Here is a 27,523-nt window from a genome sequence, read left to right on the forward strand (position 1 = left end):
TGCGGCAGGCTGAGGTTAGTCGTCCGCCGCAGCAACTTCTACAGCCTCTTCCTCTCCACTGTGGTCGCCTACCCGGCCGCACGCTACAGTGACAGCTTCCAGCTGCCTGCCTTTTAATCTCTCCCTTAGGAAGAGAAGAATTGTGGAGGGGAACTCTTCCCTCGCGGGGGTCGGCCCAGCCCACCTCGGTCGCCCACCGCTCTCCCTAGTAGCCCGCTCCCCTTCCAAGCCGGTTCCTCCGGGCGGGGCGTGCTTGCCTGGGGCTAACTTTCCGCGAGATGCTGTCCCCGTGGACCTGTCTCGCCCGTGTCCGGTCTCCCTCTCCGCAGCCGCTCCAGCTACCAGCTTGGCGAAGCGCGTGGCGGGAACCGGGGCTGGGACCTCCGCGCCCAGGCTTTTACTCGGACTCCAGCACTTGGTGGAACGGGGGTGGCGGCCGGCCCACAGGCTGGGGGCTTTCGGTGGCACGGGAGACGGTCATTTCGGGACCGCCCGCTACATTCGACAAGAGCGAGCTCTGCGGCCTGGACCTGCCGACCAGGGCTGGAGGCCCGCCCGCCTACCATCTTCCCTCCCACCGCCTGAGCCCGGGCGCGCAGGCTCACACCCCTTCCTGGGGAAGCAAATGGTCCCTTCCAGGCGGGTGGCCATGTTGTTCTAATAAAGCGGGAGGGGCGGCGGCGTGGGGAGGCGGGGGAGCAGATGCCGCTGGTTGCGCGCGGGAGCCGGGCGCTAGCAGAGCGCAGCCGCGAGGGAGGCGCGGGGGAGGCGAGCCGGAGCCGGAGCCCAAGCAGCAGCTAGTATTGGCGGAGGGCACCCGGGCGCAGCTGGAGCAGCAGCCGCGATGGCCGTGGCCGTGGGGAGACCATCTGTGAGTGCTGGGGCCTCGCTTCCCTCGGCCGCTTCTCCTCCGGCGCTGGGGGGGGGGTTCCCGCTTGCGGGCGGGGGCCGGCGGGGAATACTGGGGGCCGGGAGCGGGGGCCTCGGGACGGCTGCGGCGGTAGCTGTGGGTGTGTGCATGAATTTGGGCGCGTGTCTGGGGCTGAGGGGAGGGCGAGGATCCCCGCGGCTCGGCTACTACGTGATTCAACAGTGTATCGCCTCGTCGCGCCCCGATTCCCGGGATGTGGGAGAAAAAGGACCCCTCGCCTATTTTTTCTTTAAGAGGATCCTTTTGGCCACGGTATTTCTCGGCTGCCTCCTCCCCGCGCACACCTTTCCCCTCGTGACAGTCGAGAAAGGCGCCGGGTGCGTAGGGGGGGGCGGTTTCCTCCCGGCTCCCCCGCGCCGAGGGGCGACCAGGGCGTGGGAATTGTTAAGCCAAGCGTTGGGTCACGCGGTTGTAGAAGCGGGTCAAAAATGAAGGGGTGGGATTGCTGGGTCGTATGGTAGTTCTATTTTTAGTTTTTTAAGGAACCTCCATACTGTTTTCCATAGTGGCTGTATCAATTTACATTCCCACCAACAGTGCAAGAGGGTTCCCTTTTCTCCACTCCCTCTCCAGCATTTATTGTTTGTGGACTTTTTGATGCTGGCCATTCTGACCGGTGTGGGGTGATACCTTATTGTACTTTTGATTTGCACTTCTCTAATGATTAGTGATGTTGAGCATCCTTTCATGTGTTAAAAAAAATTAAAAAGGGGTGGGATTTCCGTGGTGGCCTCCCCAGTGCACTGTGAGATCCCGGACACCCTCAGGCACCCACGCTGGTGACCGGGCCCTAACCAGGATGTGGATAAAAGCCGTAGATACACAAAGTTTTCAAAGGGCCCCGTTGTGGGGGTGGGTGGAAGTTTTAAAATGCTCTGCGGTTGGAAGGCCGGGGGCGGCGGGCTGGGGAGGCGGGCGAGCGAGGAAGAGGAAGGGATGGCGGGTGCGTGGAGAATCGGGTGCCCCGGGACGGGGCGAGGGAGACGGGGAGGGAGGGAGGGGGCTGCTTAGTCCCCGAGTTTGCCGGCAGGGCACGGGCCGCGCCTCGGGCGGTGCAAAGCTCATTCAGCGACTCTGGACCCGGCCCGAGGGCAGGCGGACTTCAAGGGTGCGGTTTCAGCCGGGGCTCTGCATCCCGGGTGAAAGGCGGAGGCCAGGGGCGGCGGCGGCCTTCCCTTTTTACTGAAAGGAGCAGAGCCGGTGGGGAAAGGCGGAGTCCTCTCTTTCTCTTTCCCTTTTCTTTGTCGCTGTTCAAAGTCACTTTCGCCCCAATGGGCTTTGTGGGCTCCTTGAGCGAGTTTCTTCCCGCTCTACCACCTCCTTTTCTTTTCCTCTCTTCCCCTTCCCACAACTGTGTAGCTGCAGGTGGTGGCTTGAGAGATTTTGCAGGTACAAAGTCTCGCGGAGATACTGGAAGCTCTGCAAGCCCAGAAATGCAAATTGCAAGTCTGTGCTCTCAAACCCCCGGCCCTTCTCCCAACTCTTCCTCCAAATACAGTCGCTTTTTGCGCCCCTCCCCCATAATTAGCGGAGTCCTTCAGCGTGCTCTCACCCGGTTTGGTGGTTCAGCTGCCGCGATGTTTTCAAAGACATTCTCCGCCGCCAGAAAATGCGCAGTGGTCATATTGAAGTGTAACGGTGGGTCTTTTAGGTAGTTTAAACTCTAATATTTAATGACAAACACTTAAGAATTCAGGTGTCTTCTTGATAATTAGTGGTCATAGATTGTTGTTACTGCGGGAATTTGCATAGTCTCTGAGCTGATCCCTTTATTTTTCTGGTGAGAATATTGAGGTCCAGAGAGGTCAAGTTTATCTGGTTAAATTACTACTCCCACCCCCCCTACCCTACCCCCCTTCCCCAACACACACACACACACACACACACACACACACACATTTACAGAGCACAGATTCAGATAAATAACAATATCTGCTTTAGATAATTGGACAGTGGCTATATGCAAATGTTCTGTGTGTGTGTGGGCAGGGTGTCTTTCAGTAACACCTATTGCTGGTGCATTCTTGAGGCATGGGGGAGGTGGGAGAAATAATTTGCTGCACATTTTCTATAAATTAGTTCATATATGTTAGTTAAATAGGAACAGTATGTGGATTTAAGATTTAGTTGTGTGGCCACAATCATGTCCAACACCAGGTCTGCCAACCAGATGTGAGCTTAATTCCACAGAACTCTTGTGTAAGACCTCTCTCATTCAAAAAATAGAGGCGATTTTACAAAGTGTGTGTGTACAGAGGAGGTAACTGCTTTCTCTGCACATTCCCTGTTGTCATTAGAATTAAGATTAAGTTACTTACAGTTTGGAAACAGAAGACTTTTTTTTGGACCGAGTTGTGGTAGGGGTGATCAGGAGTTGACTACCAAGTTAAAAAAAAGTCTTTTCATACATTTTCCAAGGAATTGTTGAACTGTTTCACTTTGTTCATTCGGTTCCTGTTTTAAGTGTAGTGTTTGCAGTTAGGTCTTCAAAACAACCCCTGTGAATGCAGAAGATTCTCCAAACCCAGCCCCAGGGTCTCTACACAGAATCCTTCATGGTGGAATTCGCTGGCCCTCCTTTCCCCGTATCTATTCTACGATTTGAACAAAAGAAAGGAAGGGTGTGTTGCTAGAAAAGAATCACTCCAAAGTTGACTGTGAATGGAGTTTCCCTAGTTACTCCTTTAGAATTAGATTTTTTTTTTGTTTAGGAAAATGTGAACATATCTCCTTCCCCTACAGACTGCCTCTCTCATTCAGATTGAAGAAAAGTTCAACCAGAATAACTTGCCCTCAACTTTAGACAGACATTCTTGAACTTGAACATCTGAGTGTGATACCTCAGGTACATATGACATGTTACTGGGCAAAAATCCTTATATATCAAATGCAGTATTTTCTATCTTACGAAGTGGTTATCTTCAGTTATAACCATTTTAACTTCAAGGCTAAATTCAGACGTTTCTTAAGTGGATTTGTTGTTGGCTGGGAAACAGAAGCGTCAGTCTGGTGTGATACTGTTTATTTCCATTTTAATCTCGACCCTTAGCTTCTCCATTTTCCCAGGAGTGGTTTTTGGACTTGGCTCCCAGAAGCCCCTGAAGCACATCTGCTGTTTCCAGAGTGACTGTTGATTAGCAAGAGCATTTCTCCCCTAGGGATGTGTGCACATTTTGGATGAGTTAGTATTTTGGCATCCAAGTCCCAGGGCCGCTATTATCTTTGTTTTAATCAGAGCATGGTAATTTACTCTACCTGGGAACAGGCTTTAAGTAGCTGATCCTCTCTTTTAAGGAGTAGTGTTCATCAAGTTATAAGGTCTGGGGGTTTAAAAGGACTTTAGAGGTCATTTGGTTCAGCCTCCTCCCCAATGCAAAAAGAAATATTTTCTACATTATCCCTAACAGAAGTGTTTAAGTCTTTCCAGTGGTGGAGATTCCCCTATGATATCGTTCAAGAAACAAGTTTAATTATCCTTTTATCCACTGCGCCAAAAGGAATGGAAATCCAAGTTCATTCATTAGCTTATTTAACACTTTATTGAGCACCTCCTGTGTGCCAGGTACTGTTCTAGGTGCCAGGGATACAGTAGTGGACAACAGAGAAATTCCTTCTTACCTGGAGCTTTTATTTTCTGAGAGATTTAGTGTCCGTGTGTATTACAGAAACAAACTTCAATAGCGGAGAAAGGAAATTATGTGCCTATTGCTGAGTCAACAGCTATGATGCAGGTTAAAGGATCTTATCTGTTCGAGGATCATTATAGGCAGTTCCTAAAGATATGGTCTGTCTTCAGCAGGAGGATGAAGACTGACAACGAAATGTTATTTTCCCTTGTTGTAAAATTGCCATTTCTATGACTTGAGGATGTGGCCCCTACATGGAGGGCTGTGGCTTTTGGACCTGGGGAAGGATTAAATCTTTTGAAAGCTGTAGATTATTTTTCTGTCTTCTAAAGTATCTTCTTTAAAAATGATATGTCTACATCACGATGAAAAACTGACCCAAGGAATTGATTAAAAGATGAAAACTACTCATATCCCATCGTCCTGATGTAACAGTTCTTAGATTATTCTCATCAACTTTTTGAGGTTTACAGCAGCAGGCATAACCCATACCATATAAACTGCTACTAAGAAACCAAACTGTGTGCCTGGGAGTACTCCGTCTGACTATTTGGACATTCGTATAATCGAGGAAACAGATGCTTAGTGCTTTCACAGGGGCCATGCTATGTCTGTGTCCAGACAAAGGGATGAATGATTTGGATGGCCTGCTTTGATTGATTACCAAAAGACCCAGTGTTTATTACACTGATGATGCCACAGCTGATGATGATCTTCGGATTTAGGCTCCCTGCGGAGCAAGCTACAATCAGGGTTTCCTGTGCCTGTGTTTGTCTTTATAGGGCCTTAAACTTGGTTGGGGGGGAGGGTAGGGGATGCTCTTGGATTTTATCATTTATTGGGAACTGTCTTTCATAGCCTTAGCTAAACTGTCTCAACTGGGGTCAGCCAAGCTGAATGATTATTTAAACAAAGACCCAGTAGATCTAAAGCTTCAATCCTTTTTCCCAAAGAGAACTACTTTACAATATAATTGATACCCCCTTTGTTTTGTTTTTTTAGTTTGTTTGTTTTAATCCAGATTGACAGAAAACCGCCTTTCAACTAAACAATACCTCTCCTATCCACTCAGGCCTTCTGGCAGCCCATCAATGCGGCTGCTGTTGAACATAGAAACAAGACTTGGGCTAAGGTGAAACAGACAGATTTCTAAAAAGAATGCTGGTGATCTAAAAATCAAGTATGCATTGTCTCACGCCTGGCCTGAGGGAGAAATCAGGAGTCTGTTGCCTGATGTGACCAGAGCCAAGGCCTTAGAAACACCTTTTCAGGATTGGTGCCAGTGAGGGTGAGCGCATTGCTCAAGTCAAAGGATGCAGGAAGTTGAGTTGTGTGGATGCGTTCAGTCCACCTGCTGAACTAGGACCCTGTGGGATGGAGTGTGATGTGTTGACTCGGGCCAGGCCTGGGTGGAGAGGTGTAGGAATGGCTTCATGCTCCAAAAGAACATCCTCGTATCCAACAAGGGGGAGCTTGGTTCCTGCTTTTTTTTTTTTTTAATTTTAAAAATTGTTGTGAAAATATACCTAACATAAAATGTGTCTGTTTTTTTTTTCACACACACACACTGTATTTTATTTTTACAAGAGATAAATCAACTGACACCAAGCATTGTAAATGGATGACCATAACAAAAGCAACAATGATTGCAATTACCAAACACGAAACACACTCATACTATGTCATAATATTGACATTCAGTCCAGGAATCCTCCACTGTAACAGCTCATTTACTTTGCAGTGAAAATTGATTTGTATATTTTTTGCCTCTGAGTCCTTGTGGGATTGTGTCTGTTTTTGATAATTAAGTAACATTCCTTTGGGAAGAATTTATGATTTTCTTACTTTCTAATTCTTTTTTCTTGTAGAAGTAGAATTACAATAATATAGATAGGTTAGAAGTGGAAAAACAAAACAACTCTCAACACCCTAATGCATCAGTGGTCATTCTTGGCTTCCTAATCCATCTGCTTTATCAGATACATCTTGTGCACTTTCTTTGTGTAGGTGCTGAGGTTATGACGTAAGTCCTTGAGATGCCGTCCCTGATGCTCATAGAATTTCTCTGAAGGATGAGCAAGGACTAGGTCTCAGCAAGGAAAGTGAGGTGGGGCGGTGGCTATAGGGAAAAGTGTTCCAAGCCAAGGGAACAGCATGTGCAAAGCTCTGAGGTAAGGCAGAGCCTCTTAAGGGAATCCAGTGTAGCAGGGACATCAGCATTCAGGATGGCATAGAGTGGATGGACGTGAGGCTGAGAAGGTGGTGGGAAGAGACCACATCACTTTTGCAGTGCATTCTTCAAGACATGGGTACTTACTACATAGCTCTTTAAATATTTTATATGCTATCCACCCGACCCACAACATAGGATATCCCAGATTCTTAGACTTGGTTGATGGAAGACACTGAAAATCTTCAGAGCACTAATTCTTCAGGTTTCAGGGGAGGCTCGGGGAGTTGATTTCTTTCATGGCCAAATCAAGCCCTTAAAGAACTGAGGAAGTAAAGACTGAGGAAGGGCACAGAGAAGAGTGACAACATCACCAGGCCTTCCTCTGTCTAGTCTTCTGTATTGAGCTCTTCCTCAAGATGTAGAACTAAAGTCTTACTTCCTTACACACCAAAGCAACTGAGTCCTGAAGGGTGGGGTAGAATGCTAGGACTCCTCCCACCTTGGACTGCAAGTGCCGGTCGGTGTTGTCCATAAAGAAAACTAAAAACCCACTGGATCCTATGAAAACAGGAGGAGAGTCTTTTAAAAGCCAGGGTCCTGTTAAGACTTAATCCTTTTTCATTCATCTTCCTTTGTGTACCCTTTTCATGCCAATATAAACTTCATGAATCTCATTAAGGATGCCCATTAAATTTACTCAGACCTCCTGTTGGAAGGAAAAGGCTTGACTCACAGCTTCTTTGTGAGGTATAGGAAACCTGTGCAGCGTCTTGATTTTTAAGTTTTTTCTATTTAAATTACTGTCAAGACAATTATTTCTCTTTATCCTCACAAAAATTCTGAGAAGTAATACAGGCAAGAAAACTGAGGCACAAAGAAGTTGTCACTAATCTGGTACAGCCAATTAGTGGGAGAGCTTGGCTTTGGAACCAACAGTTCTTAGACCAATGTGCATACAGACCTACCATTTGTATTGGTCAGTTAGACTGAATTATGTTGAGGTAACAAATTGGTCCCGGGATCTGGTGGCTTACACAGCAATGGTCTATTTCTCACACAGGGTCCTTGTCTGTTCCATCCTCTGAGATCCGCTCCGTGCTGAACTGACCCTAGGACCCAGGCTGAGGGAACGTTCTGTCCTCTCTCTGGACATTGCCAGTCTGGTGGCAGAGGAAGAAGAGGCCTGCTGAACCCTGAACTGACTTTTTAAGCTCTTGGGTGGGTCACTTGCACGTGAACATCATTGACCAAACTAAATGTTTACTCCTAAATTCAACAGGATGGAGATGGATAATCCTTCTGCAGAGAGTGGCTCTGCCAGTCACTTGGCCAAGCTGGAAGGGATTGGGAAGTAAACCCTCCCCTAGGGAGAGCCAGTGATTGTGTTGAATAGTAAGAGTTCACCATAGCTTCCTGGTCAGGGCATCTGCTAGAGAGCCAAGGGTCTTTATTATTTTGTAAAGTTGTCTCCCTGTCTGTAATGATTTTTCTCAGTCTATTTGTCCCACTCTGATTCTAGCTGGACATGGTAGAATGATGAGAGAGGGAGAAAGAGTGTCTGTGTGTGTTTAAGCAGCCAGAATGAACTGAAGGCAGAGAGTATGATTCTTCCTATTCTTTCACAATGAGCTTCCAATAGCACCGTCACCAAATAAGGGATGAGTGGTGACCTTCTCAAAGACCTTCTGTGCTAGTCTCTGGTGGCCCCAACTCTGGGACTGTACTCTCTGGGAAATGGTTTTGAGGCTATTAGGGCTTCCAACTGCTTGATAGAATTATTTCCCTTAGGATGCTTCCAAATCAGTCTTTTCCCAGCCTGGCCCTGTCTGTTCCTAAATGCAGATGCATCTATGACACCCTTCTTTTCTGTGCTTTATTTTCTCTCTGCTGAGAGGTACTAGTACAGTCATCCCTCAGTATCTGCAGGGACTGGTTCCAGGGTCTCCGTGGATACTAATACCTGCAGATGCTCAAGTCCCTTATATAAAATGGCCTAGTATTGTTGGCCCTCCGTATCTGGATTCAGCCAACCGCTGATGTGGTCCCTGCAGATAGGGATAGAGGACTGTATGTAGCATTTTGGTTGAGAATGTGGGCTCTAGAGCCAGACTGCTGGCCTCCTAGTGTATCACCTCTGCCGTTTGACCACCTTTGTGACCTTAGACAAGTTACTCACCTTGTGTACCTCACATTCCTCATCTGTAAAATAATTACAGTACCTTCTTCAAAGGTTTACAGGACTAAATGAGTTATTACACCAGGTGCTTACAATGATGCATGAAACATTCGTCCTCAGTAAAAGACAAACAAATACTGAAATAATAACTGCTTTATACCTAAGGCTGGGCTCAAAGCAGAACTGCCACCCCCCCCGCCCCCAGCAGGAGGCGAGCATTTGCCCCTTCCCTTGCTCACACACCTGAAATGTACACTCTTCCCTTTTTCTTGTCAGGGCACACTTTTGAGGCACAGATCCAACATACACGCTCCTTGAAGCCTCCATTCACCAACCCAGGTTTTGGTGACTTTTCTGTCTTTGAATTCCAGCAGCAGTAATGCCCACCACACTTATGTGCCACCTACATAGTGTTCTGGCGCACCTCCAGCCCCAAGTTACTTTTTTTAAATAAAGAGGAATGATCAAATCTAGTTGTGAATGTTTAAAAAAGCCTCATTACGTTAAGCAATATGTTCTGATAACCTTGACCACATTCATGTACTCTTAGCCCTAACTGACAGGCTTAAGGGAGGGGCTGGCGCTGTGCACAGACCCCACAGCCCAAGAGACATTTGACCTAAGGAGTGGAAACTGGTCCTTGGATCCCATGGATGAGACGTGTACCGGCTCCCCACCTCTCAGCCACCCTTTTATTCCAGCTGTGCTGTGCTAACCTCTGGCAGGTGTAGACCTCATCTCTACAGCTTTCTGCCCCAGGCTTCTCGGCTGTAGTGTTCTGCTTCGCTGTTCTGACCTATGTACGTATCTGGATGTCCAAGGGAGTTACCATTACATGGCTCACCTCTGACTGCTGGGGGATAGAAGCTGGTAGATAAATACTTCTCTTTTGTCACTAAGTTGGACAATTCTGAGGCACAATCAGAGGGTCCACATGGGCCCCAGCCCTCAGGGGTGATTGGTCTATCCTTTAGGATAGCTTTCCTCTTTCGCTGTTAAACTTTTCCCAGTCCCCACTCCTGTTTCTCTGGATCACTTTCACATTAGCTGCATGCATGCAAACCCTTGCCTCAGGCCCCTGCATTTTGGGGAAACCCAGGTGAAAACACCTTGTTTCCTGCTTTGGGTCTCTTTTGCCTTATGCAGATGAGGGAGACTGCATGTTGCTTTTGTAACATACCAGATTACTCTGGACATCAAAAAAATAGGTTCAGAACAAACTGATCTTTTATCAGGTTTTTACTGTTTAATGGAGGACAGACTTCAAACTGCTGTAAAAAAAGCTAGACTTAGGGATTTCCCTGGTGGTACAGTGGTTAAGGATCCACCTGCTAATGCAGGGGACACGGGTATAAGGTCTAGCTCATGCTCTCAAGAAGCCTGCAGTTCAGTTGAGGAAAAAGTCTGAGACTCAGGTAATGCTCAACTTCCATGATTTTGGGGGGGTGGGTGGCAGCGTCTTGTCAGGCTCTTCTAACTACTATTTAGCCCTCCCTTTTCCCTTAGATAGTAAATGTCAGGAACTTGATTCCAAATTCAGAAAAGTAGGGCCCGTTTTATTTCCCTTCTCTTCTCATTTTATAATGTAATTTGAGGAGTGCTAGAAAGATGACCTCAACTTTATTTCCTTCTAGGCTACCATTAGAAATTTATTCTTTTGGTTTAAGGTGAGGAGAAAAAAGGCACAACAAAGGGAATTGACAAATTGTATCAGAGTCTGGAGGGGATGTTTTCAAAATTTCTTCCAGATTAGTTTGTATGCCCCATTATCTCTTCAAAACATAGTGACTGCCACAGCGTGCCAAATGCTTTGACTAGTAGACTAATATTCTATTCTAGGGCACGTGGGCATTTCTGTACCTACCATGCCTGCTGGATCAGTAAGCCAGTACCCATGCTTACTGGGTCAATTGTTTGTTTCCAAACCCGCTTATGCCAGTTGTAGTAATCATCATAATGTGCATAATTTAATATTATGTAAATCTATGAAATATAAGTGCAAAAATAGAAAGATTTAGTAAAGGTGAGAATTTTGCTAAAGTAAAACTGCTGTGAATTTAATATGGTTAAGTTGGAGAAAAAAATTGTAAGAATCTAAAGGAGTCTGAATTCAGATTACATTGAAAATGTTTCAAAATTCTGACTCCACTTGAGAAACAAACTGGAAATCATAGATGATGCTTATGGGTTTGTACCAGAAAGACACCTCTAAATGGAATTTCTCTAACTCATTATGATGAAAACAAACCTTGGCCTTTTGTCAAAAAAATTGGTGCATGAATGTATGTTTATATGTTTTAAGGTAAAATAAAATGTTTAGGCTATAACGATTTTTTTTAAATAGTAGTTTTTATTGTGTATGAAATTTGGAGTGAGTTTTATTAATTAATTTATTATTTTTTGCTGTGTTGGGTCTTTGTTTCTGTGCGAGGGCTTTCTCTATAGTTGTGGCAAGCGGGGGTCACTCTTCATCGCGGTGCGCGGGCCTCTCACTATGGCGGCCTCTCCCGTTGCGGAGCACAGGCTCCGGACGCGCAGGCTCAGCGGCCATGGCTCACGGGCCCAGCTGCTCTGCGGCATGTGGGATCTTCCCGGACCGGGGCACGAACCCGTGTCCCCTGTATCGGCAGGCGGACTCTCAACCACTGCGCCACCAGGGAAGCCCTAGAAAACTTTTTTATTGAGAAAAATATCAAACATACACAGAGTAAGGATGGAGGTGTTCATTATAACATTCTCTCATCACCCAGGCCAATCCTATATCATCTGTTTTCCCTTTTCTCTAACCTCTTCTCTTCCCTACCTGTCAACCCCCCAAATTATTTTGAAGTAAATTCCAGGACAGTCTGATTTCATTTTGTTTTAAAAGCTAAGATGGTAATCTGGGGGAAGGAGGGGAATGGTATTAGAAAGAGGTACTCAGGGATCTTCAAATGTATTGGTGATAAAAAAAAAAAAAGACTTGAAGTATAGAGATGGGAAAAATTATGGTTTGACAAAGGTAGGTAATGAGTATACAGATGTGCTATGTTTTGTTTGCTTGAAATATTTCATCACCATCATCATCATAAGAAGCCAAGCTTGAGCCCAGAGATGGAACAGTCACTGTACCAGGCCTCACTTACCTGTGCTTATAGTGAACTTTGAGTTCCTGGATAATTTAAACATTCAAACATTATTCGTATGCGATACTTATCATTGAGCTTAATTGAATGCCAACAGTGCTATAGAGTCGTAGGATCTGTAAAAAGGTGGAAAGCAAGCTGAAGATCTTTCTCTTTAGCCCAGTCTCCTCCCAACACTTGGTTTCAGAGAGTGGTAGCTTGATTGGAGCTCACACTGAGTCCAGAGTTTTCTGTCACACCACACTTGCCAGATCGACTGATTTGCTGAGTTAAAGCTTGCAGCGCTAAGTCACTCCTACCTACTTTTTAAAAATGGCAGATTCCTTTTTATAAATAAATAAATTAATTAATTTTTGACTGCATGGGGTCTTCATTGCTGCGCACGGGCTTCAGTAGTTGTGGCTCGTGGGCTCTACAGTGCAGGCTCAGTAATTGTGGCGCGTGGGGTTAGTTGCTCTGCAGCATGTGGGAACTTAACGGACCAGGGCTCGAACCCATGTCCCCTGCATTAGCAGGCGGATTCTTAACCACTGCACCACCAGGGAAGTCCTCACAATGGCAGATTCTTATGATCTCTTTTACAGCAGATACATTATTTCTAAGTCTACTTGCAGTTTTGCAGGTACTCTTGTTGGAGGGAAGTGTTTTTGTAATTAGCAGTATAAAGAAGTCATTTATGAAATTTTATATTTGGGGCTGAGAATTGATGCCTGTTACTGGTGGAGAGTATTATAGGAAATGCCTGTTTGTTATTTACATTTCTGTTTATAAAAGAAACCCTTGTAGCAAGCACATTTTGGTCATGTGGACACATTGAAGGAAATAGTGCTTGCATCAATGATATTTAAAAGTGCAGTTTTCCTTTACTATGTAAAATGAGAATTGTTGCTGTGCTTTTGTAGTTCAATTTAGAGGCTAAAAATGATTTTCTTCCCTTCTGATAGTGTGCAGAATATGTATATTCTAAATTTGGAACGCTGTACTTAGGATCTCAGGATTTAAGGGGAATGCATTTGTGATGGTAAAGGATCTTGTATCATCAGAAATGCTCCCAGGCCTTGGCTCAGCTGTCCTATTGATGGAGGAAGATAATATGCTTTAGAAGAAGAGCTATTAAAATTTTTAGCAACATTCTGAACAACTGCAAGCCCATGGTTGCAACAGGATGCTGTTCCTCTTCCATGGTCAAGTCTCTAAAAGCCTGCCCTTTGTGTTCCCTTGGTCTTTTGTTAACTACATTCCTGGGACGGAGGGAAGAGCTTTGTCTAATCTCATCGTCTACATTGCAATTTGGTCCAGTTTGTTGTTATTCCATGGTTTGTGGAGATAGTGAATAGTTGGTTAACACCCTACATATAAATGTTACCAGGAGTCAAAGATTTATGCCATTTTTACAAATAATACTCCCGTGAAATGAGCCTTCTTATCTCCACTTGACAAGAGATAGTTGAATCCATGGTAGGGCAAGAAGATTTAGGGAAATGTTTTGTCAAGTCAGTTGCTCTGTCCTTTTCATGTAGGATAGAGACAAGAAACTATTAAGGCTTTAAAAATGACCGTGACCTGATTAGGAGACTATAGCAACTATTTTCAGTAAAGAGGGCACAAGATTAGTGTGAGTAGCAGGTTTTTTTCTTTTTTAATGTATTAAGTTTATAGATTTTGAAAAGCTTTTATATTAGATGAAATTTAAATCTAGCAATAACACATCTTGAAAAAGAAAATAAATTGATCTCAATTAAGCATTCTTACACTTAATTACATTTAGAAAAATGTTAAACTTGATGTCACCATAACACTAGTAAGAAATAGAAGTTTACCATATGTGTTCTCTTTAAAATAGTTAATGAGCCATGGTTTACTAGCAATCTAGCAATCTTTGATAGGCCTCAGTTTGGTTCTGGAGTGAATTATTTATGGCATGGTAAGATAGTAAGGGAGAGAAATATGTCAAACTGTCTTTGACCAGGGTGAGCTTCATTATTTGGCTCATTTACTTGAAGGGAAAAAAGTACCAAAAGGGACAACTCTCAGATTCTTCTAGTTAAACTGCTATAAACGGGCAAGCACATGCCACCTCTTGATTCTGGTTGTTGAAATAAGGGTGTTAGTGGTGCCATAGTTTTTCAAGAGAAGACGGACATTTAGAGTTTGAGGTGAAATTTCCCCATCTGAAAATGTTGGCAACGAAATCAAATATTTTAAAACTACTGTGTGGGCCACATACACACATGCTCATGGGCTGAGTCTGCCAGTATGCAGTCTGATTTCCACTTGAAATGATTCATTTATTTTTCTTGTATTTGAATAAAGAACTCATTAAAGTTTTTAAATTTTATTTTGTTTTGGTATGCCTTTTAGAATGCTTTAACATTTGAGCAATTACAGTGCTTTGTGTGGAAAATACTCTGGTTTTTTAAAACAGAAGCAGTGCCTTGAACTCCGGTATGAAAATGTCTAGATTGTTCGAGGGCAGCATCAAAACTTGTAAATTGTTGGGCTTCCCTGGTGGCGCAGTGGTTGAGAGTCCGCCTGCCGATGCAGGGGACACAGGTTCGTGCCCCGGTCCGGGAAGATCCCACATGCTGCAGAGCAGCTGGGCCTGTGAGCCATGGCCGCTGAGCCTGCGTGTCCGGAGCCTGTGCTCCGCAACGCAAGAGGCCACAACAGTGAGAGGACTGCGTACCGCAAAAAAAAAAAAAAAAAAAACCAAACAAACAAAAAACCTTGTAACTTGTTTCGTTCACAGGATATCTCCAAACAGGTTTGATCACATTGGGAGAAATGGAACCGGAGTTGTGTGGCGTGACTAGGACCCACAGCAGAGAGAATGGGAGGGATTCATGAGTGTGTGGGATCCAATGTAAATATCCCTCTGCAAAAACATGTGCTATATATAGTGAATGGGGTTGGATTTTTTTTTTCTTCCTTTTTGGTTGAGGTCCAATGACAGTTAATGGCTGTTTCTTACAGGCTGTGAAATTATTTATGAGTTTGGCAGTAGGATGATGTAAAATGCAAGTGGATATAGGTAGAATAAGGGCTGTTACCAAATTCCAGTAAACTGTTAGTGCTGGAGCTGGGAGGGAATTGAGAGGTCATCTCATCAGGGCCTGCCTTTGAGATGGGGAACTGAGGCCCGAGTTCAGCTGAGACTGAAATTCCCCATTCACCCTTCCCTGCCTGGCAGGAACCCAGCATTCTCCCTTCTTTTCCTCTCCCTGCCTGTAGGAAAATGTATCTTCCAGGAACTATTTGTGACAATTAGAGAGTCTTGGAAAACAAACAAAAGCAGATGTTTGGTGAACAGAACTTTTAGAAAACAACTTGCGAGGAGGTTGTCTTTCCGATTGTTAGAACGTTTTTATTGGTAAAGTTTCTGTGGTTGTTTTTTGTGAGTCTTGATACCCATCTTTCCCAAAGTCTACTCTTCCATAATGGGTATAAGAAAAGCAAAAAACCAGTTAGATCATCGACAGAAAAATGTGGCAATTAATTACCTTTAAGTCTGCAGAATTTCCTAGTGGTGGGTTCAGCCACATGAACTAGTTGATTTCAGCTGTTTCTGAACTACTGAAATGCTAGTTTCACATGGTTCAAGATAGTAGCTTGAGCAAAAGGGTAATAAGTACAGTTGACCCTTGAACAACAGAGGTTTGAACTGCACAGGTCCACTTAGAAGTGGATATTTTTCAATAGCAAATACTGCAGTACTATGTCTGTGGTTGGTTGAATCCAAGGATGCAGAGAAACCACTTGTATGCAGGGCTGACTACACATTATACGAGGATTAACCCCTGCGTTGTTCAAGGGTCAGCTGTACTGGGGTATCTTCCTAGCCCTCTAAAAACATCCTTAACGTTTTACACGGTCACTGGCCACTCAGCCCTTCTCAGTTTATCCTGCTCAAACACTGTTCTGCTGGGGTACTTTTACTAAGAAATGTGGAATTGAAAGCTCCACGTGCACACGTGGAACAATCTTCCTTCCCCATGTTACCTTTGGCTTGAAAAGCCTCCCTCGCCTTGAAGAAAAGACTACCCAGCTAAAGTCAGATGCTGGATTTGTTTCTAATTGTTCAAGCGAACAGAAGCCAGCTGGAATGGAAGTCTTGGTCAACAGCAAGATAGTTTTGTTTTTTTAAAAATTAATTAATTAATTTTTTAAATGTATTTTGGCTGCGTTGGGTCCTCATTGCTGCGCACGGGCTTTCTCTACTTGCAGCGAGCGGGGTCTACTCTTCGTTGCGGTGGTGGCTTCTCTTATTGCGGAGCATGGGATCTAGGCACGCGGGCTTCAGTAGTTGTGGCTCGTGGGCTCCAGAATGCAGGCTCAGTAGTTGTGGTGCATGGGCTTAGTTGTTCCGCGGCATGTGGGATCTTTCCGGACCAGGGCTCGAACCCGTGTCCCCTGCATTGGGAGGTGGACTCTTAACCACTGTGCCACCAGGGAAGCCCCCAGCAAGATAGTTTGATATGCAGTTATATTAATGTTACAACTTGTATTGAGGATCTGAGACTTTTGGAAACATTGCCCTGTTATTGTAATTGAATCCTAATTCTGATTTGGCAGTGGTAGTGGGGGGGGCGGTGGTGAGTGGGCCCACAGAAAGCAATGTTGTAAACTTTAGACTTTTTCTTCTGCTAGTTTCCTAAATTGAATCCACTGAGTATTGACTTTGTCAAACCGACTTTTGTTAAACAAGTGGCATTTTAGCATTTTGTAGATTCGGAAAATAAGTATAAAATAAAAGACATTTGGGCTTCCCTGGTGGTGCAGTGGTTGGGAGTCCGCCTGCCGATGCAGGGGACGCGGGTTTGTGCCCCAGTCCGGGAAGATCCCACATGCCGCGGAGCGGCTGGGCCCGTGAGCCATGGCTCCTGAGCCTGCGCGTCCGGAGCCTGTGCTCTGCAACGGGAGAGGCCACAGCAGTGAGAGGCCTGCGTACCGCAAAAAAAATAAATAAATAAAAAAAATAAAAGAGACATTTAAGCTTCACTCTGAAAATTTTATTTGAGAGATGTTGTGATCTCAATAATATTTCAGACGTCTGACCAAATAGAGGTCTGAAAATCTTTTGACTTTAGGCATCTTAAGAAATTAAAAAAAAAGAAATCCACCCAAGATCCAATCAATAAGAGAAAGCCAAACTCTACCAACTTCATGGTTCATAAAGATCAGAGTGCACTGCAACTGAATAAATACAACGAAAGAGCCACCATAAAGAGCAACTTGGAAATGGGATTTTTCTGTACTCCTTTGAACCAGACGGTTAGAGATACGTTTCTAACATTTCAGTCCTTTTTGACTATTGGTTTAAAATCTGTGCTTTACTCCAATTCTTAAAGCATTGCATAATACTTGTATATGAGCTGTAGAACTAAGGGACCCTTTTATTGATATAAAACGTTTTCCAAAGGAAAAAGGTACTGGAGAGGCTGAATCTCTTAAATTACTTCTGCAAAGCTGCCCTTCCATACTCTGTTCTCTTTGGGATGCAGGCTCACCTCCCCAGGGTGGCATGCTCTTCATGACTGGATGCCTTTCCTCCCTATGAAGCTATTGCTGGGTCCTGAGCACATCTCCATGCAAACTCAGTCTTCGCACATCACAGAAATGCCTTTCTCCTGGCTTCTTCCACCCTCTACACCTACTCATCCTGCGAGACTCTCCAGGCCTTTTAGCTTTCCTCTCGCCCAGGCAGAGTTGGGAAGACTTCTTTTCTGAAGTCCCATTTATCTTGGGCTCCTGTAATAAGCAGATATTTCGTTGTACCGTAATGGTTTTCATGCCTTATTCATTTTTGTATCTTAAATACAGTATAGAATAGTGCCTGGCCCAAAGGAGTTCCTCAATAAATGCTTCAAAAATAAGTCAGCAGTAACAGGCCCAGGTTTCTGCCTAATGTAGAAGGACTTAATCAGTAAAAATTACTGCGGCAGAACATCCTAGAAGGAGGTTAGGGAACAGAGTTTAACAATCTGCTAAATTTTCCCCAGGAATTCTCAGTTATCTTTATTTAATGGTTGAGCACCTGACAGTAGGTTGCTGTGGAGGGCTGAGAAGTGAACACAAATGCAGTGGGCTGAAGCTTTTAATTTTCATTTCACCTGTTTCTTGTCTCAGCTCAATTTTTCTCAGCCCTGGGTTGCTCAGGCTATACCAGTTGGAGCTGACAGAGCATGATGTGATTTACTCCTGCCTATCAGAAAATACTGCAGAGTGACTGGGTGAGGCAGCCTCAGTAAATGGTACAGGTGGTTCTCTTTGATGCTGTACTCAGGGCCTTCCCCTGGGCGTATTTTTCCTAATTATTGAAATTGTATGAATAGCAGTGATCCCTGAAGCTCTTCTATGTGGAAGTTGGTGGGCTGCTTTCAGTATTTCCACTTTCATTACTTATTATCTTCCAGAGAGCTGCCAGGTGAAAGTTCTAGAAATAATAGCATGTGAAGTGGTTATTCATAGTTGTCTTTGTCCTGTGGAAGTGAGGCTACAGGAATTCATCAGGACAGTAAATATTTACACTTTTTAAAGTTTATATATGAAATCTATATGTGTTTCTTAAATAAACATCCTTAAATGGCTAGCAGAGTTGACAATGAATTGATAGGGAAAAACATTTTAAATCTTGTTTACTGTGGAATTGCTTAAAGTGGGCAAGACTATACCAGATACTTCCTATTGTCTCTGAGGAAAAACTGTCACAAACATATAATATAGACATCTGTACTTTTCAGTGAAAGGAAAAGAGACTTAGAAGTCACCTGCCCCAAAGTCATTCAGCTCAAAGGTGGCAGAGCTGGAATTTTTATTCCCAACTGACTTGCAGCCAATGCTTGTGACACTCTTCCATGCTGCTTTATTTTTTGTATTAATTACAGAGAGATTTTTTTTCCAAGCCTATCATTTAAGATACTGATATTTAAATATTAAATTAAAAATGGGGGGCTTCCCTGGTGGCGCAGTGGTTGAGAGTCCGCCTGCCAATGCAGGGGACCTGGGTTCGTGCCCCGGTCCGGGAAGATCCCACACGCCGCGGAGCGGCTGGGCCCGTGAGCCATGGCCGCTGAGCCTGTGCGTCCGGAGCCTGTGCTCCGCAACAGGAGGGGCCACAACAGTGAGAGGCCCGTGTACCGCAAAAAAAAAAAAGAAAAATGGCACCACCAACTTCATGCAGACCTGCCTGAAATGTATGTTGGTGAAAGGTAACACTAATTACTTTAAATTTTTAAATCATTTTATGCGTTGCTCTGAAACAGAATATTGCAGTGTATGTTTCAGCTGAGTACTTTAGTTATGATGTTTGAATGTTGGCTCAGTGCAGCACAACACCTATGAATATGCCAAGACTTTTATGAGCTTTTTAGAGGGGTAGTATTTGCTTGGAAAAAAGAAAACCATCTGAAAATGGATGGAACTTCGGGGTTATTCAGTGGTAACACTGCTCATCTTAGAAGAAGATCAGAATGAGCCAGTGAGGGTCTGGGTGTGAAATGCCAAGTGGTTGTCACAGTGCCTCTTTTCTGTCCAGCTTCACACGGTAGGTATGTAAAACATAGGCCTTTTAAAATATGGGGACATAAATTAGTTTTCTTAAGTAATTCTTAAGTAAAGATGGCCAATGGCTCCGCAAGATACAGCCACCTCTAGGTGGTTATGGTATTCAACCACCGTGACTGTAGTGTGGTTGGACATCTTTTCCTGGGGCTCTTGGCCATTTACGTTTGTTTCTTTGTGAATGACTTGTTCACCTCCTCGCCCTTCGGCTCCTCTACCCCCGAGTTGGGCTGTTTCTCTCTGTCCTGTTGACATTCGTCCTTTTTTTATGTACACATAATTTTCTCTCAGTCTGCCATGTTTCTTTTCTTTTGTTTTTGGTGTCTTGTTATATAGAAGCTTTAACTGCACCATCTTCTTTTCGGTTTGTATTTTGGTGTCTTGTTTTGGAAATCAAGCTCCCTTTTCACGGAAATTCATTTAACTATGTTTAACAGCTGTTTTATCTTTTGCTCAGTACTTTACAGACGACAAGAATGTAGCAACTGTTAAGAAACAGAGTCCATTCATCCAGTGGGAAACGTCCTGAACTAATAAATTAGAAACCACTCAAAGAGGAGACAGAAAGGGAAGAGCTTGAAACCCAAGAGGTGAAAAGGAGCTCAAGGATCCAGCCCCTTTAGAGGGGCACAGGCATTCAATGCTCTGTGATTTGAAGAAACTTTTATGAGATAATTAACACCTAACTTGTAATTAGCAGTTGAGTACACGCTGAGCTAGATGGAGGACAAGCAAGGGAGGCCTTGAGTTAGTGATTGGGTCTTTGAGTTAGAAATGTGTTGTTTGGGGGGAGAGATCCCATTTTAACATTCTTTTCAACTGGGTTATTTTCCAGGTTTATAGATCAAAGTATTTTATCGGTAATAATGAGTAATAATACTGAACACTCACTATACAGCAGGCAGTGTGTCTAAGCACTTTATGTGCATCATCTCATTTGGTCGATAAACTTATGAGCAGGTGTTATTATTATGCCATTTTCCAAATGAGAAAACAGGCTCAAGAAGGTTAAATAACTTGCCCAAAGTCACATAGCTGGTAAGTAAATGGTACCAGGACTTGAATTCATTTTTTTTCTGTCCTCAGGGCCATCCAAATGTGATTGTTAACACATGTAAAAAAGTATTTGTGGAGATTCTGAATGATGAGTCCTTGAAGTCAATGAGAGTGGCTGTTCTGCTTTAAAATCAGGCTCTATCAGGCATCTGCTGGCAGGGCCTGACTTAGTTGCTCTCAGTGGAAGTCAGAAGTCTCTGAAGGACTTTACCACTGGAAACCCTTAAAAAAAATCAAAGCTGCTTCACTTCTGGGGGCCCTGCTTTTCTCTGCAGCCTTTGCTGTTTTCTGCCAAAGTGATGAGTGGGTCGTTCTGCTCTTTCAAGCCCTGGCTTTGCTCTCCAGCACCCTTTTACTAAGTCAGGTCACAGGTAAGCCTACATGTTGCGGTGGTGCGAGGGGACTGGATAGACCTTGTCTGCGTGTGTACATGACACACACATGTGAGGGGGGGCTCAGAGCATGGCCATCTCCTCCCCAGGGCTCCTTGTCAACAGTTCCACTCCCCAGCTCAGCACGTATTTTATCAGGCTGTCCCAAACATAACCACCTACTTCAGTGAAAATGTGACACATATCAAGCAAACGGAACAAATGCTGATGTGAATCGCTGATATAATTCCATAGTGATAAAGCAGGTTAAAAATCCAGGTTTTGTTACTTACTTCCTCTGAGACCTTGGCCACATTTCTTTGTATCTCCATGACTTAATTTCCACCTCTGTAAAATGAGGATGATAATATCTATCTTACAGGGTAGTGAGGATGTAAACGTTAATGCATGTAAAGCACTTAGAATAGTGCCTGGAGGATAAATGGTACTTTATGAATGTTAGCTATTTTATAGATTTAAAGCAATAAGCCACTATTTCCAGAGTGGTGCTCCTGGTACTATTTCAGTGCAGTTCATGGACATCTTATATTCTTACCTCTGACAGTTTGGCGCACTGATATCACACTTACCTCCCCCTGTAGATGAATGCATTTCTGTGGTCTCTAGAAAAGTGGAAATGTTTATTTGAGCCCCAGGAATACTGCTGCTGGCTTTGAGTCATCCTTTCTCACCATGGCCATGTTCCTTTGATCACCCAGATGTAGTCCCCCATTTAAGCCTAAAGAATGGGTTCTCTGCCTTCTAGAACTGGCATGTGTTCATGAGTTATTACCCTAGCAGCTGAAATCAGGATGAAAACATCCTAACTGTGCTTGTGGTCTCTCCCTACCTCCTCTTCCTTGTTGAAGGTGCCCCTTGGCTACGGTCCTTGTGGACTGTTTACAGCTCAGCGGCCCGTGTCGAGCACTGACACTCCTCCAAGCCCTGGACTAGATGCTGTGGAGGCACACTGAACACCACTGCAGGTTTCTGTGGCTTGGGTTTTCAGAGAGTGTTCAAGCAGGAACAACTTTTAAAGAAATCATCTCATCCAGCTCTTTCATTTTACAGAGAAGGGGGCCGAGACCCAGGAGAGTCAGTGACCTGCTTAAGGCCCACAAACTCAAAACTGGAGCCAGATCCTCTGACTTTTGCTCATACTGCAAACCCAAGGACAGCTGAATGGAGGCATTCCTGATAGGTAGTTAGTAGGCAAATTTTTTGGTGGTTTCCCATTGCCTAGCGGAGAAAACCCCAAATCCCTTTCCAGTTACTGATCTCACGTTTGGGACCCTGGTCACTTACTATGGTGAAAAAAAATCTTAACGGTTTTGGAACTACACATGTAATGAATCAAGTTTAACTTGGGCCCTCAATGCAGTTGGGTGTTTATGGTGAGTCACCCTTCGTAAAAAAAAAAAAAAAAAAAATGATTCCTTATAAAAGGCTTACATAACACAACTTGGGTTATTGGTGCTTGTGTGTGCATCTCCAGCCTGTGGACTAGAAAATAACGAATGCCTTACCGACAACACGGGACACCATTTGAAAGCTCTCTACCATCCCAAAGTGCTTACTGTGACAGTATCAGTTTGGGACTTTTTTTTTTATTATTAGTTGCATACTTTATGCCAAAACAAAGTACTCCCCGTAGCCATCCCTGTGGAGTTTTGTTGCAACGTCGATCCACTTTTATTATTATTTTTTTATGTTTTAAAAATATTTACTTATTAATTCATTTTACATAACAATAATCGTATTACCTGTTAACATTAATAACAGTTTTATGAAATGTAAATTTTTCAAGTCATTCAACGAGTGAGATGAGATACAATTGTTTTACATTTTTGTGATTCTTTTTAATGTCTGACTTAATAGAAGACAGCTGGTCTTCAGGTCTGCTTTTCATGTACTCTGATGCAATGTATTGTTTTGGTCGAAGTGCATGCAGAAGTCCCAGCCTCACAGATATGTGGTTGGAAAAGAAGGAACTTGTACACCCCTAAAAGTTTCCTGGAAAGGCCTCAGGGAACCCCTGACCACACTTTGAGAACTACGTTACTTTAGAGTAACTCTCTCAGATCTGTATCCTTATTCATTCCCCTCTAGGGAGGAACATTGCATTTCCTGATAGATGACATGGATGGAGAAGGGAGCGGGCAATGCTATTACTGTGAAGTTAGGACTCTTAGTGACTGTGTGCTGATAGTGGTGTATAAGGTAGAGCTATGGTAAAAAACAAAACAACAAGAAAATGACTCAGTGCCAATTCAGGATAGTGTTTGTATCTGGTGGTGGGCAGGAGGGAAAGGGTTACCATCACGTGTGGGGAACTCTGGGGCTTCAAAGCATTTGGTAGTGTTCTGTCTCTTGGGCTGGGTGTTGGATATATGGGCGTGTGTTCTTTCTCTTTGCATGACAAGGATATGTTATAGACACTCATATATATATATATTTTTTTTTTTTGTGTGTGTGTGTGTGTGTGTGGTACACGGGCCTCTCACTGTTGTGGCCTCTCCTGTTGTGGAGCACAGGCTCAGCGGCCATGGCTCACGGCCCCAGCTGCTCTGCAGCATGTGGGATCTTCCCGGACCGGGGCACGAACCCGTGTCCCCTGCATTGGCAGGTGGACTCTCAACCACTGCGCCACCAGGGAGGCCCGACACTCATATATTTAAAGAGAGCTCTGGTTTCTAGCACCTGGGGGAAACAATGAATCTGTTTTTTTCCCTCATTCAGTCTCTCCTGCTTTTTTGGCTTGGAGTTCTTGAATCTTTCCCGTCTAAAAAACACCTGTTTGGATACATGAGTTATAACTATATCCATCACAGTTATTTTTCACTTCAGGTACTTGTGTTCACGCAAGATCTAAAGCTTGTGATTCCCTCATTGTTGTAAGAGTAAAGAGAATCAGAGACTCTCAAGCTCAAATGTAGGGCTAGAGTCATGAGAGCTCTTGGTGTGGGAATGGTCTGGTGACAGTGTCCCCCCCACCCCTTGCTCTGAACCTTCTGTGTCACGTTGATCTTGGCCCACAAGGGCTGATTGGTGGTTCTGCTTTCTGCTAGATAATAGGCTGGCTTTGTGGTCTTAAAAGCTAAAGTTGTGCTTCTTGGACCGGCTAACATACTTTTGACTTGCACTTGGATCCATTCCTCTGTTTTGTCTTCTCCTTTGGCTTCATATTTAATACTTCTGATTTGATGACTGATTACTTCTAGTTCGATTTTATTTGAAGCCTGATATCCACTCTAATGTAGGCACTGGCATCCTTTCTTTTCTTACCCCACGGTCAGTGATAGAAGCCTGTGATTGAAGAACTAGAGAGTGTTCATGCACCCTTCCTCAACAACGCCTGTCCCCTCATCTGTGTTATAGAAGATGAAACTGAAGCCCAGACAAATGGTAGTTGCTGTTATTTAAAGCAGCCCCTAGCTGGCATATGGTTGCAAGCCCTGGAGGATTTTTAGCTGTGGAATGTAATGGCTAAAGTAGCTTTGTTTGCATGTGTGCTTATTTACTTTAAGGTAGGTAAGTCCAGCTTCAGGATATAATGTGGAATGAGGTGGAGGGAAGAGTATAGTATTCTAAAGAAAGCATATTTGGTGGGAGAGAAACTTAGACGATAGGACAAAGCTCAAGAGGAAGCAACCACCAATTTTTACTGGAGAGGGAGAAAATGGTATTAAATAATATGTGACTTTAAATTGATTAAAGTTTGATTTTAGAATGCTTTGCCATTTGTTGCACTTGCCGAAATATTATTGCCTAAATAGTTGACATCTGAATATGGTTTCCATGGGTCTGAGTAAGCTATTAGTAATTACCTCATGGATTGTTAAGAAATCAAAAATCAGGTATTTTGTGTTGATGCCACAGTGGCTGGTGGCTTGAACATGTGTTCCAAATTGTGAGCTGCAGACAAGTGCATGTAAAGGAATGTGGGTGCAATTAAAATGCCTTCAGAATGGAAGTCTAAGTAAATATTAAGTGAAACAACATAAGTGAAATTGCCAACTAATGTCTAGCTCAGAGTAGGCTTTAGAATCATGAATGTTAGTTTCCCTGAGGGTAAAAATATCACTAGTTTTAAAAGTTTTATTTTTTAGTATAAGCTCAGAAGTGGATAGTGGTGTTCCATCAATAAATCAGGAGATAATCATTCTCTCTTCCATCTAATCTTTTTTTTAATCAATTACTTTTATTTTTATTTATTTTTGGCTGTGTTGGGTCCTCGTTGCTGTGCGTGGGCTTCCTCTAATTGTGGCGAGCAGGGGCTGCTCTTCACTGCGGTGAGTGGGCTTCTCATTGCAGTGGCTTCTCTTGTTGCGGAACATGGGCTCTAGGCGTGCGGGCTTCAGTAGTTGTGGTATGTGGGCTCAGTAGTTGTGACGCACAGGTCCAGTTGCTCCGTGGCATGAGGGATCTTCCCGGACCAGGGATCGAACCCATGTCCCCTGCATTAGCAGGCGGATTCTTAACCACTGCGCCACCAGGGAAGCCCTCTCTTTCATCTGATCTTAAATACGTGGGTGATGAGCCTTCCCCTCTAGACAGGATGAGGGAATGAATCTGGAGACGTCCTCTCATCCCAAAAGGCACATCTCTTTTTAGGATAATTAAGGATAATTAAGTTTATGTCTTGCCAGTTCCTTGCACGTGGGAATAGGGGTACAGAAAATATTTGTTCTTCTCTATCCCCTACTCCTAAACGTTTTTTAGAGTCCAACCATATGTGTTTGTGTTCCTCAGTGCTCTCTGAGAAGCTAAGGAGGAAGTGATGGGAATTTCCGATGTGTTAGCCATGTGGTTTTAATCAGTCAGGACTGCATCCTGTCTTCCTTCTCTATCTCCAATGCATTTTCTTTGCATCTTCTATGTGAACTTTAGTTGATTTTTCTCTACAACTGGTTTTTATAGCATTTTTCATATCTTCTTAGAGAAAACTAAGAAGGGAGGCTTGATAGTCTTTGCTTTCTGGATGCGTGAGAGAGCGATTACTGTAGGCTGTTCAACTTTAACCTATAATCTTTCGGTTAGACATGTTCCTTCTGTGTGAGAAATACAAGAATCCACTCCAGCAGCTGGTGGTGGAAAGGCATCTCTTCTCAGATCCTTCCTCCTCTTCCTTCCTTAGTCTCCCCTTTACTTTCTTTGTGGGCTCCACCAGGTGGCTTAAGGCACGTATGTTGTGGTAGGCACTACCTCTCCTACTCTTACTGACCTTAGGAGATGGTAGTGTAGTGTGCTGGTGTGAGGCTGTGGATGTCCCCTGATGGCCAGCACACACACATCACTCTGTGGCTTATAAAAGGTTGACCGAGGGCTTCCCTGGTGGCGCAGTGGTTGAGAGTCCGCCTGCCGATGCAGGGAACACGGGTTCGTGCCCCAGTCCGGGAAGATCCCACATGCCGTGGAGCGGCTGGGCCCATGAGCCATGGCCGCTGAGCTTGCGCGTCCGGAGCCTGTGCTCCGCAATGGGAGAGGCCACAACAGTGAGGGGCCCGTGTACCGCAAAAAAAAAAAAAAAAAAAAGTTGACCAGAAGTAGCTTTTCTAGGCTCTTAGGCCTTGCTAATTCAGTGGCACGGGTTTGGAAGCAGCCTGCCTGGCTTTGAACCACCACTTACTTGCTGCATGACCCTGAGCAGCTCAATCTCTGAGCTTCAGTTGCCTCAACTGTAAAATGGGAATCATATCAGAGGTGGTGGTGAGAGATAAGTGAAATCAATGTAAAGTACCCAGGATGGTGCCTGGTGCTGTGTGCACGCGCACACACACACACACACACAAACACACACACGTTTCCTGAGACCAAGTGCCCTACAGTGTTTGACTTCTAACTATGCACAGTGAGTTGCCACTAAGTGCTGGGAAGGGACCATACTGATGCACGTGGCTGGAGTATTAATGTCTAACTTCTCCAGTTTGCAAGGGCATCTTCACCCTTACTTCCTCCATCACACGTACCCTGGGGGTTTTAGCCCATTAGGAATGCTCCTTCCAGCATGGCAGTTGTTTTGGTTGGGGAAGGCAGGGGAAGACTGTTAACTCTGTGAGAACTGATTCCCTGCGTTTGTTCATGCTAAACATACAGATCAGGCTACGTGTGACATTGTGATAAGTGAGGTTCAAAGTAAGATGAGTAAGATGGGGTTCCTGTCCCCAGGAAATTTACATTCTTCTGGGGCCTAACCAGTGGAAAACTAAGTATACTGCTAGGTACAGGACGTGCTGAGTGGCCCAAATACAGTGAATGTTTGTGAAATAGAGAACAGTGGTGTCTAATTCAAGGAACCAGGGGAGGCTTAATGAAGAAGGTGACATTTTGCCTGGGATTTTAAGGATGAGTAGGATTTGACAGGTGGAATTGATGATAAAGCATTCTCTGTGCACAGGTGGTGGGCTTTGAAAAGAGTCAGCTGTCCAGCTCAAAGTCCAGGTGGTGGTGGACTTGGAATCTGGCCCAACTGGTTTGAATGCTGCCTCTGCCATTCATTTAAGCT

General features: G+C 44.3%; 1 protein-coding gene across 4 annotated transcripts in view; it reads left to right on the top strand.

The window, feature by feature from the left end:
- The first annotated feature begins 696 nt into the window (after positions 1 to 696).
- The window catches only part of SEPTIN11 (septin 11), an 89,733-nt gene continuing 62,906 nt past the window's right edge, over positions 697 to 27,523 (top strand). For all 4 annotated transcript variants that reach the window (XM_060113576.1, XM_060113567.1, XM_060113558.1 and 1 more), the window contains exon 1: positions 697 to 871. In XM_060113576.1, the coding sequence (XP_059969559.1) occupies positions 845 to 871 (27 nt within the window). In that variant the 5' untranslated portion in view covers positions 697 to 844. The remainder of the gene's footprint in view (positions 872 to 27,523) is intronic.

The sequence above is a fragment of the Mesoplodon densirostris genome, chromosome 1 (genome assembly GCF_025265405.1).
Source record: "Mesoplodon densirostris isolate mMesDen1 chromosome 1, mMesDen1 primary haplotype, whole genome shotgun sequence".
In the NCBI taxonomy this organism is placed as follows: Eukaryota; Metazoa; Chordata; class Mammalia; order Artiodactyla; family Ziphiidae; genus Mesoplodon; species Mesoplodon densirostris.